The sequence below is a fragment of the Syngnathoides biaculeatus genome, chromosome 4 (genome assembly GCF_019802595.1).
Source record: "Syngnathoides biaculeatus isolate LvHL_M chromosome 4, ASM1980259v1, whole genome shotgun sequence".
NCBI classification, from domain to species: domain Eukaryota; kingdom Metazoa; phylum Chordata; class Actinopteri; order Syngnathiformes; family Syngnathidae; genus Syngnathoides; species Syngnathoides biaculeatus.
Window position 1 is genome coordinate 11,723,233 of NC_084643.1, and position 22,009 is coordinate 11,745,241.

General features: G+C 48.3%; 2 protein-coding genes across 12 annotated transcripts in view; both read left to right on the plus strand.

The window, feature by feature from the left end:
• ksr2 (kinase suppressor of ras 2) overlaps window positions 1-17,607 on the plus strand; it is a 44,545-nt gene extending 26,938 nt beyond the window's left edge. For 3 of the 8 annotated variants that reach the window (XM_061816381.1, XM_061816384.1, XM_061816385.1), the window contains 15 exons: window positions 1,261-1,330; window positions 2,090-2,173; window positions 2,859-2,944; window positions 4,158-4,178; window positions 4,453-4,562; window positions 5,348-5,516; window positions 5,618-5,659; window positions 6,575-6,647; window positions 9,115-9,163; window positions 10,247-10,593; window positions 11,928-12,024; window positions 12,165-12,298; window positions 12,416-12,539; window positions 14,192-14,321; window positions 15,416-17,607. In XM_061816381.1, coding sequence (XP_061672365.1) covers window positions 1,261-1,330; window positions 2,090-2,173; window positions 2,859-2,944; window positions 4,158-4,178; window positions 4,453-4,562; window positions 5,348-5,516; window positions 5,618-5,659; window positions 6,575-6,647; window positions 9,115-9,163; window positions 10,247-10,593; window positions 11,928-12,024; window positions 12,165-12,298; window positions 12,416-12,539; window positions 14,192-14,321; window positions 15,416-15,633 — 1,754 coding nt within the window. In that variant the 3' untranslated portion in view covers window positions 15,634-17,607. Of the gene's footprint in view, window positions 1-1,260; window positions 1,331-2,089; window positions 2,174-2,858; window positions 2,945-4,157; window positions 4,179-4,452; window positions 4,563-5,347; window positions 5,517-5,617; window positions 5,660-6,574; window positions 6,648-9,114; window positions 9,164-10,246; window positions 10,594-11,927; window positions 12,025-12,164; window positions 12,299-12,400; window positions 12,540-14,191; window positions 14,322-15,415 lie in introns of all 8 variants that reach the window. The other 5 variants (XM_061816387.1, XM_061816386.1, XM_061816382.1 and 2 more) reach the window with 5 other exon arrangements.
• A 3,804-nt stretch (window positions 17,608-21,411) lies between these two features.
• The window catches only part of nos1 (nitric oxide synthase 1 (neuronal)), a 58,085-nt gene continuing 57,487 nt past the window's right edge, over window positions 21,412-22,009 (plus strand). For 2 of the 4 annotated variants that reach the window (XM_061816370.1, XM_061816371.1), the window contains exon 1: window positions 21,412-21,647. In XM_061816370.1, the coding sequence (XP_061672354.1) occupies window positions 21,474-21,647 (174 nt within the window). In that variant the 5' untranslated portion in view covers window positions 21,412-21,473. Of the gene's footprint in view, window positions 21,648-21,905; window positions 21,969-22,009 lie in introns of those variants that run through there. The other 2 variants (XM_061816372.1, XM_061816373.1) reach the window with 2 other exon arrangements.

Genomic DNA, 22,009 nt, shown 5'->3' on the forward strand with positions numbered 1-22,009 from the left:
GACGTGCATCGGAGTGCCGAGAGAGGACGGCGGCCCCCCGGGGGACGAGGCGGCAGGAAGAGGGGGCGCTAGTTGGTGGTGAGGGGGGGGGGGGGTGCACGTGGAGCCACCAGATGAGATTAGCTGTCAGCGAGTCCGCATCGCAGGCTGCGGCGCTGTGATGAGGAGCAGCTGCCCTTGCTCGTCATTAAACCAAATTAAAAAAAAATAAAAAAAAAAAATCCCTCTGAATTGCTCCAAGTCGGAGAAGACGACGAAGTCAACGCCGCACTTTAAAGGAGAATCGCCAAATCGGATAAGAAAACAATTTGAAATGTCAAATTGATGCCACAGAAACGCCACAAACGTCAAGCGATGATCATTCGGTTCCTGATTCGGTCCATAATATTTGTCAGAAAAACAATATTCATCAGTGTCCTTTCACAATAAAAATAAATGTCTCAAAACATCTGCAAACACGGAATCGTGCAATATTCTCGGAAGATTGGACGATTTCCCGTTCAACAAAGTGGCTAGACAATTTCTGGATCGTCGATAATGGATAACTTCAGGGGTCGGGATCCATAAAGACCGAATATTTCCAAATGCCATTTCAAAAGAGCCGTACAGTGTTTTAGAAAAAGAGTCTCTGAATTTTGTTACCATGTTGCTCGCCGCCGCCGCCGCCGACGACAAAAGCGCTTCTTCCCATCCTCGCGCTTTTGCTGATGGCTTTCTCGTCGTCGGATGAAGCTTCACGCGGGCGTCGAGGATTCCGTCCGTTCACGGTGAACGGAATTCAATTCACGATGGTGAACGGTTCTTGCTTCGTCCGATCTTGTCTTTGTGTCGGCAACGTCGAGTCCGAACGCTTCGGCGTCCTGCCCGTCTGCGACTTTCGACACGCATCTCCACAAAGTTTGTCCATTCTTGTCCAAAAACTTCGCTACTCGTCCTATTTTTTTTTCCTTTGAGTGACCTTTGTCAAAAGCGTTTCCATAATCAGTTGTTCCGACACGATCAGGGTTAGGACCCTTCTGCACCTCAGGACGTCGGCGACCCCGCTAGGACAAACCTTCTCTGCGCGACACAAATCAGGACAGTACCGCGAGCCGTATGTCACCACCAAAAGAGCCAGATGTGGCTCGCGACCTCCGGATTACTTATTGATGAATTGTTGCACCCTGAAAAGGGATCATTTCCCATCGTCTGATTTGCCGCTTTGAACGTTTTGCTAATCATGTTCCTGCTTTGTTCTGTGTTGTTTTTTTTTGTGGGCAGACACTCTGTCAGTGCCTCGCTGGTCCCCGCAGGTCCCCCAACGAGATCTGGGAAACTCCATCAAGCACAGGTAAGCGTGGCGGGCGGCGCTCTTGCGTAACTCTCTCGTCGGGGCGACGGCAGTCGACAACGTGGAGGTTTGTGCGTTCGGGGCGGGGCGGGAAGGCCTCCATTGCTGGCCTGAAGGCGCAACAAAAACCTTTCCAGGACGGCCCAAGTCGGTATATTGTGACGTGCTCGAAGACGGCCACGGATTATCGTTTATCTTCAAATGGACAACGCAGGCCAACCAACGTCAGCGTACGAGCTGCAACTCATCAAGATGGCCGTCATAAATCTCGACGCTCCGTCACGAGTCGGGTCCGGGGGGGGGGGGGGACGGATTTTGCGTCTCTTTGCGACCACAAATGGAAATTTCCATCGCGCTTCTCCTCACCAGGCTCGCGGGCGACGCCCTCAACCGGTCGCTCGCCGATTGCAGCCCAAATGAAATTGCCAATATTTGCGTGGAAAATATTCGACCAAAAGTAATTTAAAACTCTTTAGCTCCAATTCAAATCTGAAAGGTTGGTGCTAAATAAATAAATAAATAAAGCCGCTTCAATTCCGATTTTTTTTCCCTAAAATTTGGAATGTTTTCGCGTTCCCTCGTCTTAACCTCGTGTGGACGTTTACTGGGAAAGTTGCGAGGCAAATGGAAAACTGTGGCGGCGGGTCGGATGTCCGTCCTCCAACCGGGCGGGACCGAGGCCAACCCTCGACGGGCGAGAAAACAAATCGGCGGAGGGTGATCTACTTCCTGTCCGTCCGTCTTGTTGTTGTCGTGCAGATTCTCCACCAAGTACTGGATGTCGCAGACGTGTATCGTGTGCGGGAAGGGAATGCTGTTTGGACTCAAGTGTAAAAACTGCAAGTAGGTATCTCTGCTCGTGTCGAAAACGTTACACCAAGTACCTCTTTCAAAAATACTTGGATCTCCGAATGAAATGTTTGTTTTTTAAGAACTACTGTATTGCGGAAAGAATGAAAAATTGCTACCAATGGAGAAATGTGCCTTCTTTCTGCATTGATAGCGGATGCAGGGAATGTCTTTAAAAAAAAAAAAAAAAAAAAAAAGTCATAATAACCCTGTGAAGATGTGACTCGAACGAGTTCAACTTTGCTATTTTCACCATTAACAAAGCTCCCGGCCTGCTCGGCGACACTCGCGCGAGTCGGGGCAACCTCGGCGGAACGCGACCGCTCAAGATAATATCAGACGGACTTTGGGCTCCTTTTCAAATGTGTACAATTGAAATTTTTGTTGTTGTTATTTTTCTGTGAATTTTTCACCGGTACTTCCATCGAAAAGCATAACCACGCTCGCATAGTATTAGTTATTGTTTATTCGGAAGGTTTGACTTTGGTCGCGCAGACTTGCAAAATGTCGAAAAGTCTTCATTTAAATCAGCTAAGAAAGGAGCATGTCCAGAAACCAGACGGGCTTTTCTAGTCACGTCGGACTTTGTCGTTGTTCTTGGCGGCGAATTCGCCAAAGTGTGTTGCTTGCTGCGCTGCTCTTCTGTCCTCCGCTGAGCGTAATTGACTTGAATGTTTAGGCTCAAGTGCCACAACAAATGCACCAAAGATGCGCCGCCCTGCCATCTGCTCATCATCCAGCGAGGCGGACGAGAAGCCCTCAAAGGTCAAAACACACATTCTTCTTCTTCTTCGTCTTCTTCAAAATGGCATTGGGAAAACTCGGACGTGGAGGCTTTGTCCTTTCAAAATCATCATTTAATGGTTTTATTGGCATTTTTACGTACGTTGTAAAAAAAAAAAAAAATAAAAACAAAACAACACAAAAAAGCAGCGGGGGGGGGGGGGGGTCTTTTATTTGAATGGCATTCGAAACACGGGCGGGTGCGTTTTAAGACAATAACCGGCGGAACGGTGACGCAGCCGGTAGAGCGTCGGCCTCACAGTTCTGAAGACCGGGGTTGGAATCCCCGTGTGGCTTTTCTCCGGTTTCAAAAAGATGCAACATGAATTGGCGGCTGTCGTCCGTCTCCGCGTGCCCTGCGATTGGCTGGCAACCAGTTGAGAGCGTGCCCCGCCTCCTGCCCGTCCACGGCTGGGATAGGCTCCAGCACCTCGTGAGGATAAGCAGCTAAGAAAATGGATGGATGGAATCGTAATCCCTCGAGGAATGTGCTTTTCTATTCACGTGACATTACTTATCTTTTAAAAATGGTTATTGACCATTTGATCAGAAGCTGAAACACAAGCTAACAACGGTGAAAAAAACAAAAACAAAAGCAGCCTTTCTGGAGTTCCAAAAATGCGCAAAAACAAGAAGCGATTTATTTATTTATTTATTTATTTATTTATTTTTGGGGCGGGGGGGGGGGGGGGGGCGACCAAAACATTTGGAGACGCCTGCTTTTCTACTGGGGTCAATTTGGAAGGAAGCTAAGCGTACGTTGCCCAGCTAACCCAAAGATGACCGAAGCATGTCCGTCCATCCATTTTCTGAGCTGCTCATCCTCACAAGGCGCGCGGGAGCGCCCGACCCGGCCGTCTCGGGGGCAGGAGGCGGGATCCGCACACCATCGGGCCAAAGATTTCCGACGTTTGCACTCGCAGTGTTTCCGCGTCTGACACGTTGCAGAAATTGGGGACGCTGCCTTCTTAATGGACGATGTCAATGGGACATTAGCTCCACTTCTGGGTAATCATACATCAGCACTTTTCTAAACCGAAAAAAGCACATCTCCAATTTTTGTGAGCTTTACAGAGATAATTCGGTCGACTTAATGAGTCGCTTGCGAATTCAATGGCCCGCTGCTCCACTCGTCCGTCAAAGCCTCCGAAGAAAACGCCGTCGTCATTTTGTCTTCTCTCTCTTTCCCACACAGACCACCAAGGAATGACTCAAGGTAAATAAAAAAAAAAAAAAAACCAAACCAAAAAAAAAACCCGCTAATTAATATCCGCCCGAAGCCAATTTCCCATGAAGGGCGCTTTCATTCTGCCGCGATAATGAATGTTCACATTGGAGGCAGAAGGCTTGATGAAAGGAGGATTTACCCTCATTTACGGAAAGCCATTAGGAGCCTTTTGTTTCATTTTCAACACCCGCACAAGCGCTTTGTTATCCTCATTGTGGTGAGGATTACTTTCTTTCTTCTTCTTCTCCTCGGACGCTCGCAGTAGCTCGCCTGGTGCGGACCGAGTCGGTGCCCTGCGACATCAACAACCCGCTCAGGTACAGCGACCTGCACGTCAGTCAGACTCTGCCCAAAACCAACAAAATCAACAAGGTGAGAGTCCAAATGAGCCACGGCAAACTCCTTTGCTTCCTCTTCTTGAGCTTCGGAGACCAATGAGAAATTTCCACAAAACAAATGTGATGTTTTTTTCACAGCTTTAATCGTCTTTAAGGGGGTCCCACAGGGTTCAATTTTAGGACCACTCCTCTTTCATTTATCTGTAAATCACATCGATGACATGCGCTCCTGCGCTTCCTTTGCAGTTTTTCCATTTTGGAATATTCGTAAGACAAGACCGGATCACCCTTGAGAACGAGACCTCGGTCTCAACGGCTTTTTCATTTCTGCTCACATCCAGGTTTTGATAGCTTGTACAAGCGCACGAAGTTCATTGGGGGCAGAATTGAGGTCAATTTTCATGAAAACACGCAAGTCAGGGTCTTTGCAAACTAAGTGTGATGTTTTCCAAACATACATTCGAGCCATTGGAGAATAAATCAGCCTCAATCTTTATCATACACAAATGCACGAGGTTTATTGAGTTAAAAAAAAAAACCTGGTCGATTATTGTTTTTTTTTTAATGGTCCATTAGTGTGAGTCTTTGAAGACTGCCGAGTTTTTGATGTTTCCAAAACATGAAGATGATGTTCATTGAAGACACTTGAAGAATTTGTGTTGTCCGTTGGCGCGTTGAAAAATGAGTCAAAATGAGAAAAACTCCCAAATTGAACAACAGACACGTGACATGTGAATGTTTACTAAAATGCCGTCCGTCCGTTGGTGTCCCGGAAGACTTTGGTCTCTGATATGGAACCCTAACCCTTGGCTCGTTCAGGATCACATCCCGGCGCCGTACCAGCCGGACTCCAGCAGCAACCCGTCGTCCACCACCTCGTCCACGCCGTCGTCTCCCGCCCCGCCGCTGCCCAGCAGCGCCACGCCGCCCTCGCCGCTGCACCCGTCGCCGCAGTCGGCGCGGCAACAGAAACACTTCAACCTGACCGGTCGGCCGCGCCCATCACACCAAAGGAAAACAAATCACAAAGGAAGTTCGAACAGCAGTTTGTCTGTCTGTCTGTCTGTCCGTCCGTCCGTCCGTCCGCAGCCTCCAGTTACTTCAAATACAAACAGCAGTTCATATTTCCAGGTAAGTTGCCTTCGCTTGGCTGGCATTTGATGGAAATGAACCCTAACCCACTTTGACGTTCCAAAATCACAAAAACAAAAGCACTGCTATAAATTGTCTTTGAAGTTCATCTTTGACTGAGTTTCCATGTTTCGTCGATTTTATTGCCCCCTGTGGCGAGGCACTCATCATTTCGTTGGATGCGCAGCATATGATGACCACAAAGGCTTTTGATTTTGATTCGTCTATTTTGAAAGAAGACGTAGATCATGTTAAACACAGAAAATTCTATTTGGTGCGCACATAAAGCGTACGTCGTTTTCGTAGAACGCTGCACAGATGCTTTGCGCGAATCGGTAACTTTCCGTTTTCGCTCCAACTTTCAGCCATGGTGGTTGTGCTCTTTTGGCGCAAAGGACAGCCAGAACACGACCTTCCATCTGATCCAGACCTAAAATCGTCTTTGACGTCGGGTTCCTTTAAAGCTTTGTAGCGTCTTTGGATTTTCAAGAAACGGCAACCGCAACTCATTCCTGAAAGTTGTTAACGATGATCTCAAGCTGGTTGAATCCCTCTTGATGTCGATGAAGCGTATTTCGTCCTTTCTGAAGTTTACGACGCGCCGACGTGGTGTCATTTTTTCCGGTTCTTGCTGGAACGGAACCAACAGGTCAAGCCGGACCAACTGCTTGTCCTGGACTTCGGTCCTGTTTTCAATCGTCACGTTCGCTACAAAGCGTGACGAGAGAGAGGGCAATTTTAGTTTGGACTTTCTTACTTTGTTGAGTGACGGGTTGGGGCAACTTTGTCACTTGTCTTATTGTTTCCGCTGAAATCAATGCTGATCCCGATGCTAAAATTAGATTTTCTCTCTCTCTCTCTCTCTCTCTTTTTTTGGGGTGTGTGTGTGTGTGTGTTTGTCCCCAACTTCCCAAGACGTGGTGACTCCAGAGGTTCCGCCCAACAGAGCACCGCAAGTCATCCTGCATCCTGTCCTGTCTGAGCCCAAGTGAGTCGAGCGCAGGAAAAACAAAAACAAAAAAATTATTGCAGTTTCTGAGGGGAATTCACGAGAATGGAGAATATCAGTGGGTACATTCGAGCCTGCAGAATTATGGTTTGAATACGTTGAGAATTGCTTCAACGCTAACCCTGCTAATCATACTGTAGGAATGCTAACAAATATTAATCCAAAGGACGGTCCATTCAGTTCTTCTATGAAAATGTGGAAACACGATATAGCGGACGCTTTTGGACGGTCAAAAATTGTTCACAAGAAGGGTTTATTAATTGAGTCGAGCTTTGTTAATTGAGTAAATGCGGAAGTGTGGAAGGCGGAGGGAAAATGAAAACATCTCCATTCCTTTCAATCGGAATTTTGTCACCCCAAAAGAAAAAAAAAAGAAAGACGGAAGTCGGGCTTCGCGAATGAGTCGATTGTTCGGGTCGCTTGGAATGGGAAATGCTGACGGACGACGAGGTCAAATGTCTCCGTTTGGACACTTTTGCTGGGAAATTGTGCAACACTGAAAAGGTGGCAAAATTCAGATCTCCAGAATCAGTTGGAAAGGAGGATTTGTTTTTTTTTGTTTTTAATATTACTTGGCGGAAGATGATTACTGTTCGTGTTGATTTGAATGTCGACGTCGGAAACGTGTGAACGAATGTTGGGGGAAAAAAAAGCACCGATTTGAAATCCTTTCAAAATGGCGTTCACGACACAAACGTGTGAAATTGCGCAAAAGGTGGTCTGGATTTCCTCAATGAGTTGAAAGGTTTGACACTGCAAACGTTTGAATCAGATGACAAATATTCCGCAGGAGGAAAAACAATGTGGGAATAATTGTGAAAAATGTGGCGTCACACAATAGGCGCTCCTCATTAGTCGGTTTTTTCCCCTTTTTCGTGGCTGACATTGTGGCGATTTTGGCCGGGTCACGAGCACCGACGTTAGCGCCGCGCGGGCTTCACGCTACGCCGGCCACGCCGAGCGGATTTCGATCGCGGGGAAAACGAGGAGACGGGGAGACGGGATGCCTCTCGACCCAGACGTTGATTAGATTAGCGTCGCCGTCCGTCACCGAGCCGACGAGACGTTCGCCTTCGCTGCGATGGCTTCATCAATGGCCGATAACGCCACACTTCATCTTCTGCCTTGTTCAAATCTCCTCAGTGACTTTGGGATTTGATGTCGTGCAGACGGAACACGGGGACACGAACGCTCTCTGATTGTCATATCTACGACGGTGTAATAATAAACGCCCTCCCTCCTCGGCCCCAGTTAACTGCCGCCGCCGCCGGACGCAAACGCAAGCACTCGAAATAATCCGGCCGGTCACAGAAATCGCCATCTTTTGCCATTTCTTTGGGTTGACGGGTGAAATTAGCTTCCAGGGGCTTCGTTTTTTCCAAAGACCTTCCGGGGGCTAAAATGGCTGCTTGAAACTAGCATGGCTCGCGCGGTTTCGGGGATCCGCGATGGCTTCTTGAGACTTTTTTTTTTTTTTTTTGGGCGGGTCTGCACATGAAATTTCCCCTTGCTAAGTGAAACTGGCTTCGGGAATCCAGGGTGGTGCTCCTGAGCCAATCTACTGTATCGTTTTTCTTCATTCTTGCCGGCCAGCCGTCCTCTCGCACACAAAGTGCTTCTGTGGGTGGAAGATGCGGCGCTATGCTGAGCATGTCCCCTTAACGTTGGGTGATGAGCCCCGCCCGACAAGCCCAAGCGGGTTCCGCCCATTAGAGGTGCCGGGCGAGCGGCGCCGCACGAAATCATGTCCTTATCTTTCTCGCGCCGGTGATGAAGCGTTTTTGTTTTTCCTCTCTCTCTCTCTCTCTGTCTCTCTGTGAGAAGGCGACACACCAAAGCAGGAAAGCACAAAAGAGGACGACGAGCTGACGCTTTTCAGCCTCGACACAACGGTGGGACACATTTGCCAAAATGGCAGCCTTCCGAGCTCTTTTCACGCATGGCTTTTGTGCACGTCTCGCCACGATCGAGCCGTCTGCGAAATTTCATGTTGACGGGTGAAACTGGCTTCGGGGGCCGAAACGCTTCCAAGGTCTCCCGCGAATGGGCAAATTGTCTGCTTCAAACAAACTGCGACGGCGGACGTCCTGTGCATTCTTTTTATGGGTCAGGTCCGAGTAGACTGACCATTCTAGATGGCGCTACAGAGCAACAATTCGAAGCCAAATGGGAGACTTCGGGGATTGTTTATTTTTTTTTAGAGGTAGGAGGGGGGTGGGGGGGGGGGTCTAATCATGATCAAATTTCATGTTGCCTTGTGAAATAACTTTCAGTGGTTTTGAATTATCATTGCAAAGTTTATGAAAACAGCAGCCGGATGAATGAACAGGAGGAATTGGGCTGTTATATTGACAACATTTATGGAAGGGAAGCTTCTGATCCAAAAACAAAAGTTTCTGAGAGTTTGCAAACAATGTTTCTTGACGGCTTTTGTTTGTGCTTCCAGCGACGAGGGAAACCCGTTGCTCCAAATCGAAGTGGAGCCGACTTCCGACGTGAGTCAATCTCCCTTTGAATGTTTATTTCTATGCTCTTGTTTTTGTCTGATGGCTGCAAAAAGTGGAAAGCATTTGAGGCCCTCAGGTAAGGCGTGCGTCACAGGCAAGAAGCGTCGACAACGGCTTTCCCTGAGAAGATATTCAGGGGAAGGGCCACGGAAATTGCCTTGAATAATATTCCGGCGGGCGTCTTGAAATAGATCATTTCCGCCCCTCGCGATACATTATCTTTCAAATCAAATCGGAAGGAATCAGCCGCTTGGTTCCCCCGAGCCCCCTCTGGCTGTTTTCCCTTTTCATAACTCCTTTTTTTTTTAAAAAAAAAAAAAAAAAAATCCGTCAAGGCCTCAACTTCAGTCTCATTTCAAAGCAAATCAAGAGAAAATGCAAAGTACGTTGCGTTCATTTCGGTCCTCCAACGACGATTCGGGTTTTGAACGAAGTTGAAGTTGCAAAGAAAAGAATTGCGGAATTCTCGGAAAGACGCCGATAAGGGCCCGAATGACCCGAAATTGCTGCTCGGAACCAAAATGGCTGCCTTCGCAGGCACGGCTTCTTGAGACTTTTTTGTGCTTCTCCTCATGACGGCCTGGTCGAGCAAATCTTGCGCCGCAAAATTTCACTGACGTTGGGGGCGGGATTTTGAAATATTGTTTGAGAAGGTGCGGGCCAACTAAAATATTTACTTGGAACCAAATGCGTTTGTGCGTTTTTTGTTGGTTTTTTTTTTGGGTGCGGCACGACATTTTGCGGGTCTATTCATGATAGACGCGTCTGCCAAATTTCACGTTGCAACGTGGGATACATTTTTGAATAGAATTATTGAGGCGCCGCGGAGTCGAATTGGCCACTTGAAAGAACAACGGCTGCCTTCTTTTGGCGTTTCCGGGCATTCCCTTCTTCCGACGTTTGTGCGGGGCTGCACGTGATCACCACGGCTACCCAATTCCACGTCATTACGTGAAAGTCGTTGAAGAGGCTGAACGTTATCGACGCTCTCCAAACGACAGCTCGAAAGCCAAAGCGAAGATTTTTGCGGCGTCTTTCATGACGCTAACTGCCGCTTTTGTGACATTTCAGAACGAGGAGTCGGGCGACGAGTTTGAGGAGATGAACCTGTCGCTGCTGTCCGCCCGCAACTTCCCGCGTAAGGCCAGCCAGACCAGCATTTTCCTGCAGGAGTGGGACATCCCCTTCGAGCAACTGGAGATCGGCGAGATGATCGGCAAGGGTCGCTTCGGCAAGGTTTTCCACGGCCGCTGGCACGGCGAGGTGGCCATCCGCCTCATCGACATCGAGCGCGACAACGAGGACCAGCTGAAGGCCTTCAAGCGCGAGGTGATGGCCTACCGCAACACGCGCCACGAGAACGTGGTCCTCTTCATGGGTGCCTGTATGAGTCCGCCGCACCTGGCCATCATCACCAGGTATGTGGTCTTCAAGGGGGCGCCGTGTGGACATTTGGCCATCACAAAGTGGGCTCGGCTGCCACGGTGGGCGAGATCAGCCGTCCGTCGCCCTGCGCGGAGGTTACCTGTGCAACTCCGGGGTGCGGGTGGACTCTGGAGTCTTCATCAGACGGGAGTTGGGTGCTATTCCGCGCGTCGACCGTAGTTGTCGGGGTCCTCGGGGGGGGCGGGCGCTGGATCCGAGCAGGCTAAGGTGAGCCCGAAGCGAGGTAGAGTCGCTCAATTCCACGCAGCCGGTCCACGGAGGATTCCAGGAGCCCGGACCCGCCGCCTTCCTCGCGTCCCTCCTTGTCAGCCGACTCCGCCCGAGGGCTCGAGGCAGCCAAAAGCCTCTCCGTTGGCGTTGAGAGCCTGCAGGAGACGACCGTGACGTGCTCTCTCCGGCCGGCCCTGTCGTAGGTCGTCCCGTAAGTTGACCACGTTCTCCGGTGGCGTCGAACTCGAGCTCTCGCCGCGCTCGTCCAGCGTCTCGGGTGACGTCACGCGGGTGAGGTCGTCTGAGCTCGTTTATGTGCTTCACATCCGCGTGTTTGGCATGCAGCTATTGGGTCACGTTCGGTGGATGCGCACAAATGTGCAGAGGTTGTCATCCTCACAACGTTAGCGTACACGATCCGGCACGTGTCCCACGGACTTTATGAGGCTTGCAGGCTTTTGCTGCTGATTAGTATGCATGAAGCGTTGGCTTGAGGTCATTTTTGGTCCTTGGCTCACCCGCGTGGCACAGGGGCCGGAGGGGGTCCTCTGGTGCGCAGGTGCGCGGGGGGGGCTTTGGGGGTGCTAGACCGTCCTATTAATACGCCGTGACGACACCGCGGCCCGAGGGGAGCTTTTTGCGTTCACTGCACGCGGCTGGGAGGCCACACGCGGACGTCCGTTGCGTCGAGGCGCCTCTCATTTGTGCTTTTCTCCGAGGCCCCCGAAAATCCGCAAGCGAAAAGCTTGTCAACGTTGGGCCGCGCCCACATCGTGACGACCGTGCGCAAAAGGACTCGAAAGTCACCCACTTTAGGAGTTGATGACAATTAGAAAAGACGGGAAAATGTATGGAATTGGATCTGGTGATTACACTTTTTGGGCTGAGATTCAATTTGATCTGCGTGGTGTGCTGATGATTGGATTTTGGTGGAAAAATGTTTTTTTTTTTTCTTTTCTTTTCTTCCACTTATTGCACTTGTGCTTTCGCTGGCATTTGTTTCCTCCTTTCACTTTAATTTGAATGCTGTTTTTTCCCTCCCTCCCCCCTCTCACGTTTGTTTGCCCTTCTCACCTTTCGTTTCTGCCCGTCGCAGCCTGTGCAAAGGCCGAACGCTCTACTCGGTGGTGCGTGACGTCAAGGTCGCCCTGGACGTCAACAAGACGCGACAGATCGCGCAAGAGATGGTCAAGGTAACGCGAGGCCGAGATCACATCCAGTCGTGCGCCGCCGTATCGCGTAGTCCGCACGCGTTGCGCCGGCGCCGATGGCAATAAAGATCGGGGCGGGTTCCGGCCGGACCTGAGCTGAAGGTTCCGGTCCGTGTTCGCAGGGGATGGGCTACCTCCACGCCAAAGGGATCCTCCACAAGGACATCAAGTCCAAGAACGTCTTCTACGACAACGGCAAAGTCGTCATCACCGATTTCGGACTCTTCACCATCTCGGGGGTCCTGCGAGCCGGCAGGTGATTTCGCTCGTCAACAATTTCCGGGTCGACGGCGGGTGGGCGGCTACAAAATGACCTTTTTTGGGTTTTGTTTTTTTTTGTTTTTTTTTTTTTTTTTTTGGAGCCGGAGAGAAGACAAGCTGAGGATCCCGAGCGGCTGGTTGTGTCACCTGGCGCCAGAAATCATCCAGCAGCTCTCTCCGGACACCGAGGAGGACAAGCTGCCGTTCTCCAAGCAGTCCGACGTATTCGCCTTCGGGTGGGCCGCCTCGCCGAACCCGTCTTGGGGGGAATAAAAGACGCAAATATCCAACAAATAGAAATACATAGAAAGCAGGTCAAAGTCAAAATATTCCTCATCTTGGAAAAGATGACTTTTCATGTCTTTTTCCCCCAAAATACAAACTAATTTGTGATGACTTAAAAAAAAAAATTTCCATCTAAAAACATCTGACTTTCCATGAATCATAGCAATAAAATTTTTGTAACTAAATAAATAAAATAATGATTTTCTTGTTTAACAAAAAAAAAAATCTTGCAAAAATGATTTCCTTCATCATAAAATTTTAAAATTAAAAATGTGTTTTTTTCTAGTTGAATGATAACATTTAAAAAATCAGTTTTCCCCTCCATAAATATTTTAATGGGGATTTTTTTCAACTTTTAAAGATAATTTTCATCCTTTTTGTCTTTAAAATATGACTTTAAAATCAGAATTTTCTTCCTTACAGAAAATAACATTTTTCTCCAACAAATTTGTTTTTTCTCATCCAAACACTTTCACCATTGAAAAAGTTGACTATTTCTCTCTAAAAGAATATTTTTTTTTGCAGTAATATTTGTTTTTTTTTTTAAGCAGAGAATTTCAAAAGTCCACTTTTTGGCCCCAAAAAGTTTCTTTTCCTAATTTTCAAACTATGACCCTTTAAAATGTATTTTTCTCGCTCTAAAGAAAAAAAATTCCTCAAAATGACGAATGAACTTTTATTTTTGGGATGGAGTCCAGTTAGGGCGTTCATGCGAATCCTGTCCACTTTGTAGCGGGACCCTCGTACCCTGGACGGCGGCTAAACCTCAGCAACAAAACCTTTGGAAAGACGTATTTATTAATGAGCGTATCCAAAGAGTCCCTCCGCCGCCGGTGCGTTTCTCCGTCGTTAATGAAAGTCACGCTCGAGTGGCATAAAAATAGTCGGCAAAAGTGATCACTCATGAATATGCAAAGGCGCTGTGGGGGGAGGTCACCTCCAGGTGGCACACCAGATGGAGCTTCCTCATCCGCCCGTGCCGCCTTTGTCCTGCGCAAAATCTTCTGGATTGCGTGAAGCCCTCCCTGTGCTTCTTTGAAAGTGGTTCTGACTAAAAAGCCGACCTTCAAGCACAAATGTTGGCGCGAAATCCAAATGGAAAACGGCAACCTGTGTCGCAAAAATAAAAACCTGGCCCAAATCCCTCCTTTGCAACCCTAACCCCGAAACCTAAACCCTACGTCGAAGTTCCGATCCGGTCTCGGAAGCCTCACCAGAAGAGTTGAGTTGAGTGGAAGCCCTACTTTTGCAACTCTCGCCCCCAATTTGAAATCCTGACCCCGTTCAGAACTGAACCGCATATCGAAAGCAGAATCTCTTGTTCCGATTAGAAAAGCCCACCCGTGTTTGAGACCACAACGCTGACACCATTTGAAACTCCACTTTGAATTCCTTGAGCCCAAACCCGACTCAAAGCCTTACTTTGAAACTTGAACCTGTTTGGAACCAATTGAAGACCAAATTGCAAATCCTTCCTGCACGAGAAGAGGAGGACGCGGTGCCTGCGAGTTCCGCTTCCTGCAGAATCCGGCGGCGCTGTCCGAGCCTCGCTGACTCGTTCTCGCTCTCTCCCGTGTGTGTGTGTGTGTGTGTGCGCGCGCAGCACCATCTGGTTCGAGCTGCACGCCCGCGAGTGGCCTTACAAGAGTCAGCCGGCCGAGGTCATCGTGTGGCAGATCGGCAGCGGCGTCAAGCCCAGCCTGGCGCACGCCGGCATGGGCAAGGAGATCCTGGTGAGGCCCGCGTCGCGCTAGCCGCCTACTTTTCCGTCGCGGCTCGGAAGAGCTCCGAGTCGCCGGGCCGGCCCCCGGGCCAGCGTTACAATCGACTCGGAAGCTCTGCTACCGGCCAGCTGTGAGTCGCCGAGAATACAAAGCCGCCAGGGGGGTCTCCGGTCTCAAGTCCGATAGCGGGGCAGTGTTTTTCAACCTTTTTTGAGCCAAGGCACAATTTGTTCATTCAAAAAAAAAAAAAAAAAAAAAAAATCCCTCGACACACCACCAGCGGAAAATACAGAAATGAATCGCTTGTCGCCCACATGAACAAATACTTTGCATTGTTGTTCTGAAGTGAAGGCTGTCGGGTTCGGAGACGGCATTTACGCTTCCTTGGGACCATTTCACCGCACACCAAGTACAACGGAGTCGGAATCGCCGGATCCCCGGTTAGAGTAAACCCAAGCCAAAGATTTCGCTCGAGATCTTCTGCGGGTTAAACGTCTTTTCTTTCTTCTTTGGATCTCCGCACATACTTACGCGTTCATCTGATTCAGAATTTTGTCCGGGAGTCCAATTCCGAGTTGCCGTGCCGCGGCACAGTGGTTGAAAAACACTGCAATAGCGGAGCACCGAGACGGAAGAACAATTTTTGGAAGTCCACGTTCAGAACGCCTCTTTTTTTTTTTTTTTTTTTTCGTTGTCTTTCTTGGACCCGACAGCACATTTTCTTTGATCTTTCTCATTCTTTTCAATGCTTCCAAGCCGCCGCGTTTTGAAGCGCTGGTCACGGCGCACTCGGTCAACTGGTGTATGAAATGCGCGATACGCCGCCGTCAGCGAACGGACTTCCGAAATTCATTTGTTCCGGAAGTCTTTTCGTAAGTAGAAGCGCTTGGTACACGTAAAGTTCCCAATCGGTTTTCCCAAAGAGCCGAGCGGTGTCGTTGGTCGAAAACGAAAGAAAGATTGACGACGCTCAAGCGGCTTTGAGCCAAACATTCGCCAGTCCACGCGCTCCGGTGCTGGGATCCTGGGGGGTTGGGAACATTTGTAGCCCCGCCCTGCGCCGGTGGGTCGCTGACGCCTTTTGTTTTTTGGGCCGGCCGCAGGACATTTTGCTGCTGTGCTGGGCCTTCCAGCAGGACGAGCGGCCCAGCTTCTCCAAGCTGGTGGACTTGCTGGAGAAATTACCCAAGCGCAACCGCCGCCTCTCCCATCCGGGACACTTCTGGAAGTCGGCCGAGTACGTCAAATGAAGCAAGAACGAACCCCCCCCCCAGGAAAGGGACGCCCGCTTTTGGAATTGCTGTCGACTCGATGGCTTTAACGGACGTTCGATTTCTTTCGAGTCGCCGGCGCTGTACCGCGTGAATGTGCGGCACGTTTTCCCGCGGAAAACCTGAACTGATGCGCGGAAACGAGGAATTCTCGGGCAGCTCGTCCGCATTGGAATTTTGCTACATTTCGACTTTGGAGTGTTTGAGCTGCGCCGGGAAGAAAAAAAAAAAAAAAAAAAATTCTCACCTGACGAGAAGAAAGTCGTTTTCGTACGATAACGTCAATGGGCCGTATCTTTCCCGGTGGGGGCATGTTTACAAAAGTTTTGGCTCAATCAAAAACAAAAACAAAAAAATGCAGCTTTTCAAAAGGATTTTTGGGGAAGAAAATCTTTCTTGTTTCGTCTGCATTTTTTTTCCTTCAATTTCACCATATGAATGCAAGATTCCAATTCCAAAAATACCCCAACAAGTTTGTTCTCATAATATGATTTCCCCTTGTGTTTTTCTTTCGTTCAAGTAGAAATGCAAAAAATGTAGCATAGACTTTGCAGACACCTGAAAATCATATTTCTGATATTATTAGGAGTCTTATCAAAGAGAGGATTCCTAAAATTGCAAATATTTCTTTCCCACACAACGTCAAAAATGGACTTCCAAAAAAATATGCTTCCTTATAATTTTTTTTAATGATGATTCTTTTTGCAGAATAATGACGCTTATTAAAATAAAAGAATAATCCACTGAGAATGGTTGCGCGTACTTCTCCAAAATGGCTTCCCCTTCAAAAAATGTTCTCCAAATTTAGATTTTTGTTGTTCAAAAAAAAAAAAAAAAGTCTTCTTCCTTTTCTAGAAACATTTGACCTCTGTTTTTTGGGGTGTGTGTGGGGGGGACATGACAGCGTCCGCCCCCACCCAAAAAAACTCAACCATCACTAATAACTCAAGATTACTTTTTTATAATTGTCTGCCGGCTATGAGGATTTTTTTTTCCCCCGTTTTTCTGTTTTTACCCATTTTAGCTTCACAGGGGGAAACTTTTTTTGCTGCCTGATAATATTTTCTGCTTCCCCTATTTTTTCTTTTTTTTTCTTTTTTTTTTTTTTTTTTTTTGCAGATCCCCACTCAATGACTTGATTGTAATTTGAACAAATTTGAATTTTTTTTTCTTTTTTGGGCTTTTCTGTCCCTTCCGAACCCATCAAAAACCCCAGAGACAATCATATCAAATCCATCCATTTTCTGTCCCGCTTCATCCTCACGCGGGTCGCGGGCGTGACGACGCCCATCCCGCCTATCTTTGGGCGAGAGGTGACTGGTCGCCAGCCGATCGCAGGGCACGTAGAAACGAACGACCGCTCACACTCACATTTCCGGTCTGAAGTGAAACGAGCGGAGTGCCCGTAGAAAAGCCACGAAGGCGGGCAAACTCCACACATTTGAGGCAGGGATTTGAACTCGGATCCTCACGTCACCCCCCCCCCCCCCCACGTGGTGCCACAATCATTAAAAAAACAAATTAAAATAAAATATTTGATTGCTGCTGTTTATTGGGACTCTTTTGCAGAGACTGGACCATTGTGTATGGAAGAAAAAAAAATATATATCCATCCATCCATTTTCTTAGCCACTTATCCTCACAAGGGTCGAGGGTATGTATCTCTCTATATATTTATGATGTTTGGCTTTTTTGCAGGTGCCGCCCGATTGTTGCTGTTTTTAATTTTCGATCTTGTGAATAATGAACGCTAAAAACAAACAAACAAACAAAAGTGTGTGATCAAGCGACGACAAAAATCTAACATGAGTGCCAAGTGTACAGAAGAGATTGTAAACCGCATTTGCCGTATGATTATGACTATAATGACTATCATTATTGTTGCTCTTTCCTTTCCTTTCCTTTTTTTTTTAATTTTTAAGACTCTTTCCTTTTGAATGTAGGAAAAAGTGTCGTCGTCGTCGTCGTCGTCGTCGTTGTCGTCTTTGAAATTCTTTTGTGGGGGGGGGGGTTTCCCGGCGCGCGTGTGTGTGGTAGCCAATAGCTTGTCGACACGTGCGCGGCGCCGTATCCACTTTGAGAATGGACAATGTGAAGGACTTGTTCCTTTTCAATCCAGGACTGATTTGCACTCCTCCTTTGTCAACGTTTGTGGATGACAATAAAAGCTCTTTTTCCTCTTTTTTTCCCTCTCCTCCTTTACACGAACGCACGCGCTCTTTGCCCCATCTGGGAAACACACAAAAGCCTTTTTTCGGGGGGGGGGGGCTAAGTTAGGCTTTCGCTAATTTATTCGAGTTCCAAACAACATTTGCCGATTAAGTGAGACCTCGGGAAAAAAAACAAAAAAACAAACACAATCGTTAGCATGCACAGAGGTGTCTATGTGGGTGAGTAGACAGACAGACGGACAGACAGACAGACAGACAGACAGAGACATTTTTGGGGATGGGAGTGAGTTAGGGAGTTTTCCTAATATTGAAACGCTTTTGATTGATTTTTTTTCCCCCTCAAAAGGATATGGTTAGTTTTAAGGGGGAAAAAATCATTAAAAATTAATGAAGTATAAATTAAATTAGGTTGTGGCTTTTTTGTTCGGAAAAACATTCTTTAGAATTTATTTTGAACAAGCTAAAAAAAAATCAGTTCTTGGATTCTTGAATTCATAATGGGAGTAAGGATATGAATTTGTGGATTTAAGACTTTAAAAAGAACAATGTCCAATCAAACTATATCAAAAGTCAGCCGGCGCATTATTAGCGTCCACCCATTTTCTGAGCTGCTGATCCTCACGAGGGTCACGGGAGCGCCGGAGCCAATCCCGGCCGTCGCCGGCCCTGAAACTGGTTGCCGGCCAATCGCGGTCACTATTAATATTTCATGTGAAATGCCATATATTGGCATAAATATGAGGTACTACGGTCAAGTTAAAGCACACAATCAACCAACCGCTACTTTGACGCACAACGAGGAACAGCACAGCCACCCAAAGCATGAAACAAATCTCGCAGGCATATTTTCCTCCTTTCATCTTCCTCTTTTTACCCTCGGCCTCGGGCATGGCGTTATGAAAGTAAATAAATCACGAAATAAATCCCATCCCAACCTCCAGAAGGGCAGCAGCTCCATCATCATCAAACGCATCAGAGCGTAAACGTCTGGAGTGATAAAAATGGCAAAAAGTTTGGCCAGGAAATGCGATTGATCTCCCGAAGATCGTCCACTTCTGCTCTCCGGGCCGAATGAACGAAGACGGCGTCTGCCGGGGCTTGTTTGTTCTTTGTTGTCCGCCGTGCCTCGCCGTGTCTCGCCTGCCTCATTTGTGACTCGCTAACTAACGTCCACGCCGCCCTGACTTGCTTGTGCCTCGCTTTTGTTCCCTGTGGCTCATTTGTGGCTCGCTAACGTTCACGGCTTTCATCCGCTGCCGCTGCTTACTCATTTGTGACTCCCAATTATCCCCCGTGATTGGATCATGCCCACCGTGACCTATCTTCGACTGTGCCTCATTTGTCACTCCCTAACACCCACTATCAGCCGCTAACATCTCCCGCGACTTATTTTTCAGTGTGACTCGTTTGTGAATCGATGCGGTTGACTTTCGACTGTGACTTTTCATGTGCGGTGCGTCGCTTGGGTCCACTCTGACTTGTTAGCATCCACGTATGCGAACTCCCAATCATCCGCTGTAACTCGCCGTTGTTTGTGGCGAGTTCCACTGTGCCTCATTTGTGAGCGCTGACGTCCACTGTGAAACAACAATGCCCCTTCAAGTAGGTTGGGGCTCACAGTTTTTCAGTGCGACTCACGTGCGACTCGCGATCATTCACTGTCATTTGTTTTCATCCACTCTGATTCTTTTGCGAGTCCGAATCATCCTTTGTGATTCGCTCGTGTCCACTGTGCCTCATTTGTGACCCGCTAACGTCCACATTGACTCACTGATGTTCACTCTGACACGTTTGTGACTCACAATTGTTCGCCGTGACTCGTTTGCAAGGTCCACTATGACTCTTTCACACGGGTCCACGAGGTTAGCGAGTCGGACCGGATGACGGCGAGTCACAGCGGGTGTCAGCCAATCGAGACGGACTTGGACGAGTCCTGTTGTTTGTCACAGCGGATGATATTCAGGGACAGTGGACGTTACGAACGCAAATTTGATCAAATTACCTGAGTGAAAGGAAAGCAGATCTGATCTAAATAGAGCGTCAATAATCCAAATGCACAGCAACAATAAAAGCAAACAAAGTCTGGGGGCCCTGGAGCCACTTTGGACGGACGGACGGACGGACGGACGGACGAACCGGCTGGGCCGCACGACCGCCGCCCCCTCTTCATTCTTTTAAAGACGCCCACGGAGCTCATTATGCCCAGGAAGCGTTTCATTAGATGGAAGCTTTTTTTGGGGACGCGGAGGCGGGAGAGCAGACGCAGGGTAAACGCGAGTCCCGTCGGGGGGAGGGCGCGGCACCGAGGCGGGCGCGACACCTGTACGTCGCCGCCCACGGGCGATTGGCTACGCCTCACCTCGGGTGGAAAAGGCGCCGCCTTACAGTCGCTCCAATGAACCGAGCGTCCCGTCGGGGTGAGAGTCCAACGACTTGAGAGTCGCGTTCTCAAGTCCCAAAAGACAAAAGAGAACATAATGAGCGCAAAGAAGACAGGATGTCGCCCTCACGCGCCCTACGGCGACTCGTGCGATGGCCCATCTGTTCACGTGCGCACACAGTGACACTCTGACTCATTCATGTTCACGACAACGAGGCGCTCTGAAGCGGGAACGCCCACTCAGAGCCCCCCCCCACCCCCCTTTTTTGAAGAAAATCTGCCCTTCCAGATCTCCGTGACGCGTGCCCACTCGCTAGCAACAATGGGGCGCTCTGAAGCGGCAAGACCGGCGAGTGTCCGCGTCCTCGCTAGCAAGCTAACTGCACATCGCTGTGATGGAAATGGGCCAAGTCGTCGGAACTCAGTCACACGCACTTGCGAGAAAGGATTTGAGTTTTGAGATGGTGTGGGAGGGCTGACTCATGGCAGACTCCAAAGGGCGTCACGCGCATCCTTTTAGCCCACCCTGAAAAAAACCTCCAAAACAGTTCATCGCTATCTGTGCAATTCAGCACCACAAATATTGTAAACTTGAAAAACGAGTCGCTGAATTCACTTGACGAGCTTCACCGACTTTCCTTAGTTGCGGCGTCATCGTGATCCGACGCTGACGTAATATTTCTTTCAACGAGTCTCCTCAAGGAGACGACGACGTCCCTCGGACAAAGCCTGATATTTGATATGATGGAACATTTTTGTCTGAAATTTAAAAAAAAAAAAAAATGCAAACTGTCATTTGCTTCAGTCCGTCCGGACTCCAAATCATCGACGCTCTGCGTCGGGTCGTTCATTTTCACATCTGATTTCACGGAATTTGGTTTGTAAACGAGACACTAAATGACCTGCTTTAAAATGAGAAAAGTGACACTCATGGAGCGATGCCATGGAAACATGAAAAAGTCCCTTTGAAATGCTCAGTATGGTGGGACCATTTTTAGGGGTGGGGGATAATAAAAGTGCTCCTAAACATTAGTTCCAAGAACGAAAGGCGACATTTTCCTGCCAATATGATGCTGATTTCAAAGCGCTGTTACTGCTCGAGTTGTGTATTTGTGTATTATCTATTGGCTTTGAGATTGATGCCAAAACTCCTGGTCCTGGTCCTGGTCTTGGATTCCCCCCCTGTTCAGTGAGGTGTGAAATGGTTCTGTCCAATCCAAACAGGTGCGGTACAGAGCTCGTACGCGTGACGTCACCATTTTCCCGGCGCCATCTTGCCGGTCCAAAAGAGCTGCTCGACAGTCCGCGGGGGGTTGGGGGGGGGAGCAGAATATTCACGATGCGCGGCGAGACTTGTTGCGCTGCGCTGTCGCTTGTCACAACAGACGAGGCAGACCTTCAAAAAGGTCATTCTCTGGAATCGCAGCCGAAAAGACCAGAAAAAAAATTAAACGTGATGGATGGCGCCCAACCAAAATACACACACGCCTGTGTAGCAATCGCTTCATTTCAGGTAGGAATTATTCCTCTCAATCTCAAATTCCAAAGATGGATTTATAACGCCAAGTTGGCTCATTTGGGAACAATGCATATGAAAACAAAAAACAAAACAAAAAAAAAAACACGACAGGGAGTCGTCTAACGAGCTAACGACAGCGACAAAAATTTGTCTGCCAAGAAATAAAAAATGATACAATTTTAAAAAGCACGGAGAGACACAGGAAGCGAGCGTTTCCTCGACAACCTTTGTGTTCGCCGCATATGCTAATGTGTTAGCTTGAAGGATAGCATCGCTCACTGCTAAAAGCTCTTCGTGCCGGTAAACTTTATTCATGTACGTAAAGGGCACGCGTGTCGAATTTGACTTCCGTTGAG